Source organism: Gastrolobium bilobum, unplaced genomic scaffold, assembly GCF_033153095.1.
Source record: "Gastrolobium bilobum isolate Gb01-03AN ecotype WA unplaced genomic scaffold, APGP_CSIRO_Gbil_v1 utg24233, whole genome shotgun sequence".
Lineage (NCBI taxonomy): Eukaryota > Viridiplantae > Streptophyta > Magnoliopsida > Fabales > Fabaceae > Gastrolobium > Gastrolobium bilobum.
In genome coordinates this window covers 12626-16528 of record NW_026895513.1, presented here as the reverse complement: position 1 = coordinate 16528, position 3903 = coordinate 12626, and the positions used below count along the sequence as shown (strand labels likewise).

Below are 3903 nucleotides of genomic sequence, written 5' to 3'. Positions count from 1 at the left end.
GGGATCATAATAAATATTTCCACTTTGTGCTATCTTTTCCCATTTTTGTGTGCTTTATTTTTTTGTACCATTTTTTTTTTCTTTCTCTCTCTATTGGAGAGAAAAAAAAATACAAGTGTTGCATTCTTATTGGAAGGACTACAAATACGAGGATCATAACAACTTTTAATAAATTTTTCCACTTTGTGCTATCTTTTCTCCTTTTTGTGTGCTTTATTTTTTCTGTTCCATTTCTTTTTTTTCTTTCTCTCTCTATTAGAGGGAAAAAAAAAGAAAAAAAATGAAATACAAGTGTTCCATTCTTATTGGAAGGACCACAAATACGGGGATCATAATAAATTTTTCCACTTTGTGCTATATTTTTCCTTTTTTGTGTGCTTTATTTTTTTCTGTACCACAAATACGGGAATTTGATAACTCATATTTTGTTACACTTATTTATTACTCTTGGTTGGTATTTTTATGATTTATTTGAATTAAATAAAGGTCTTTTGGGTCAATTCACTATTCTAGATTTTAGTTGGGTTTAATTGATTTTCGTCATAATTTTCCAGATTTACACTACTTCCGTATTTTGACCATATCTCACTCTATAGATGTCCGATTGACTCCGTTCTTGTTGCTTTTTGCAGCTAACAGATAGGGATACAATCGCTATTTCAGCTACTGAAGCCCAATTCGGACGGGAAGATGGTCGAAACTTGATCTCAAGATGACGTGTTTTGCTGGAATTTTATTTTGACGTTTGGACTTGTAATTCACATTAGGACCCAATGTGTTTAGGGCCCAAGGCCATGTTTTATTTTATTGTTTTATTTTTTATTTAGCTTTTATTTTATCTTTGGGCTGAAGCGATGAAACCCTAGCCGTCTTGCGTGACGGCTATTTAAAGGGCACTCTAGGAAACCCTTGGGAGTCAGTTTTTACAACAGAGAAGTTCTCTCTGAGTTTTTATTCAATTGCGTTCTTCATCTTTTTTCTTCTTCTTCTTCTTCTTTTTATTTCAATTATGTTTACCTTAGCCATGCGAGGCTAAGAACCTTTTAATCAACCTAAGGGTAATGGATTCCATGGATTGGTCTTGAGGATCTGCGTTTATTTCAAATCAGTTTTGTTTCCCTTCCCAACTCAGATTGATATCGTGCGATCGTGGATATTCAATCTGAGGTTCGCGATTGCGATTATGGAAAGGGATTAGTCATCAGATTTGATGATTAGGTTGATTGACCCTATGACCTTAAATCAAGCGGGCTGATACTCTGCGATTGTATGAGTAGAAGTATCGTCTTTGATCAAATGCTAAGCGATCGCTTAGAGAGGGTTGTCAATTGGAAATAAGGATTCTGATCCGATTGACAAATCAATCACGATTCTGATATCTTCTTATCCGAGGAAAGACGTCCATGGAACCCAAACCTTAGGTTGGTTATTTTTAATTACGAATTTTTATTCCAAATTTATATTCTGCCTTTTTTATAATCAATCTAAAGAGGAAAAGAAGAGAGGATGGCTATCAACAATCCTTTGGCTTTTACTTTTGGCTTACTAGGTAACACACAATGGTCATCATCATCATCATAGCTATATTTTTCTAAAGCAAACAAATTAACATATTCTCCTTTTGATGTCTAGGTAACATCACTTCCTTCATGGTGTTCTTGGCTCCGCTGTAAGTATATTATATATACCAATTAATTGTTATACTTCCATTTAACTAATGAATGTAAGACCTATTTAAATTTTAATCATTAAACATAACACCGTGTTTTGCCTTTCCTGAATTGCAGGCCAACGTTTTACAAAATATACAAAAAGAAATCAACTGAAGGTTTCCAATCATTGCCTTACTTGGTGGCATTATTCAATTGTGTGCTATGGTTATCCTACGCGTTTGTCAAAAAAGATGCTTTTCTCCTTCTTTCAATTAACTCAACTGGATGTTTCATAGAGATTATCTACATTATCATGTACATAATCTATTTTCTCATATAATTCATGAAAGTAGGCGCTGCAATACTTGAAAACATTCCGGCCGCTTGAGTTTATATATATAGGAATAGATAAATGGAGTAAACGCATATTAATTAATTAAGTTTTGGACATATATATTATGCCAATTTATTAAGTGGAAGGAGAAAATTATTGTATTGAAATCAAGTCACACATGACCTGATAAGCAAACGTAGATATAAAGATAAGGCAGATATCACAGAGGGAAGTCACTGGCTTCCACGCTTTTCTCATGCAAGATCTTTTGCATCTTCTACACCTTTTTTCTCTACTAGTTGTTGATTCACGTCATCAACAACGCCGTTTGGCAGCCACTGGGATTGGGAACTAGCATTCCTGTAAATAGCATATAGCACCATCTGAACTAGCCCCAGAACAAAACCCAACGCATTTGGGAGCTGCATAAAATGGCCAAAAAAAAAAGCGTTAATAGCTGATTATTAATTGATAATGTTGCTTTCTTATTAAACCAACTCAATGTGAAAGATACTTACAGCAATGCATATGTCCTTCAGCAAGAGACCATGTGTAAACCACATTGTGGCACTTAATGTCTGGAAAAATGACAAAGTTATAGGCATAAGTTGTACACTCTTTGTTCGAATAACCTGTGCCTGCATAGTGACACATAATAGGCAAATGATGTAATTAAGTCCCATATTGGTTAGGAATGAAGTAAGTAATGATCATGGGACCTATAAATCCAATCCTAAAGATTTGATAGTTGGCTACTTAGAAGCATTGAAGAATTTTTACTCACCACAATGCTTAGAGGTGCTGCAAAGACACTCACTGCTTTTGCGACACAAATCCATCCAAGGACTTGCACACTGAGGGAACCATGTAGAGCAAAATATGTGGTGCAGAAGATAAGGGCGAAGGAGACCACGGTCATCGCCACAAATAGTTTAATGGTTAAGATCTGTAATTAATTAAAAAGTTTAGTATAAACTTTCATGACAAATGTGACATATATATCAACATAGTTGGGGTTCATATATATACCCTGGCATCCTCAGGAGCATAGATTATGTACATGATAATGTAGATAATCTCTATGAAACATCCAGTTGAGTTAATTGAAAGAAGGAGAAAAGCATCTTTTTTGACAAACGCGTAGGATAACCATAGCACACAATTGAATAATGCCACCAAGTAAGGCAATGATTGGAAACCTTCAGTTGATTTCTTTTTGTATATTTTGTAAAACGTTGGCCTGCAATTCAGGAAAGGCAAAACACGGTGTTATGTTTAATGATTAAAATTTAAATAGGTCTTACATTCATTAGTTAAATGGAAGTATAACAATTAATTGGTATATATAATATACTTACAGCGGAGCCAAGAACACCATGAAGGAAGTGATGTTACCTAGACATCAAAAGGAGAATATGTTAATTTGTTTGCTTTAGAAAAATATAGCTATGATGATGACCATTGTGTGTTACCTAGTAAGCCAAAAGTAAAAGCCAAAGGATTGTTGATAGCCATCCTCTCTCTTCTTTTCCTCTTTAGATTGATTATAAGCAAAAACACTCAATGAGGGTGTGTTAGCAACCGGTGCTATTTATATACAAGCCGACATAGAGAGAGAAAGAAAAGAAATGATCCCCGTATTTGTGGTCCGCCCAATAAGAATGCAACACTTGGATTTTTAGGGGGAAAAATTTATTATGATCCCCGTATTTGTGGTCCGCCCAATAAGAATGTGTTATTGTGGTCCGCCCAATAAGAATGCAACACTTGGATTTTTAGGGGGAAAAATTTATTACGATCCCCGTATTTGTGGTCCTGACACGAGCTGTCGAACTCACGCAAATTAAAAATTAATTCTTTAGGGTTCAGAAAATTTGCAGTAAAGTGGAAACCCTAAGTCGTCTCTCAAGGAAATTG

General features: G+C 34.9%; 2 protein-coding genes across 2 annotated transcripts; one reads left to right on the top strand and one right to left on the bottom strand.

Annotated features, from left to right (window-relative positions):
- Positions 1–1506: 1506 nt before the first annotated feature.
- On the top strand, positions 1507–1992 carry LOC133314870 (bidirectional sugar transporter N3-like). Its single transcript, XM_061516407.1, has 3 exons — positions 1507–1549; positions 1633–1669; positions 1788–1992. Exons 1-3 carry the CDS (start codon positions 1507–1509, stop codon positions 1990–1992), a joined length of 285 nt encoding a protein of 94 aa, XP_061372391.1.
- A 248-nt stretch (positions 1993–2240) lies between these two features.
- Positions 2241–3501, bottom strand: LOC133314878 (bidirectional sugar transporter N3-like). The gene is made up of 6 exons (XM_061516411.1): positions 3459–3501; positions 3345–3381; positions 3016–3226; positions 2771–2932; positions 2505–2624; positions 2241–2408 (listed from the first exon to the last, which is right to left on the bottom strand). Exons 1-6 carry the CDS (start codon positions 3499–3501, stop codon positions 2241–2243), a joined length of 741 nt encoding a protein of 246 aa, XP_061372395.1.
- Positions 3502–3903: the final 402 nt, after the last annotated feature.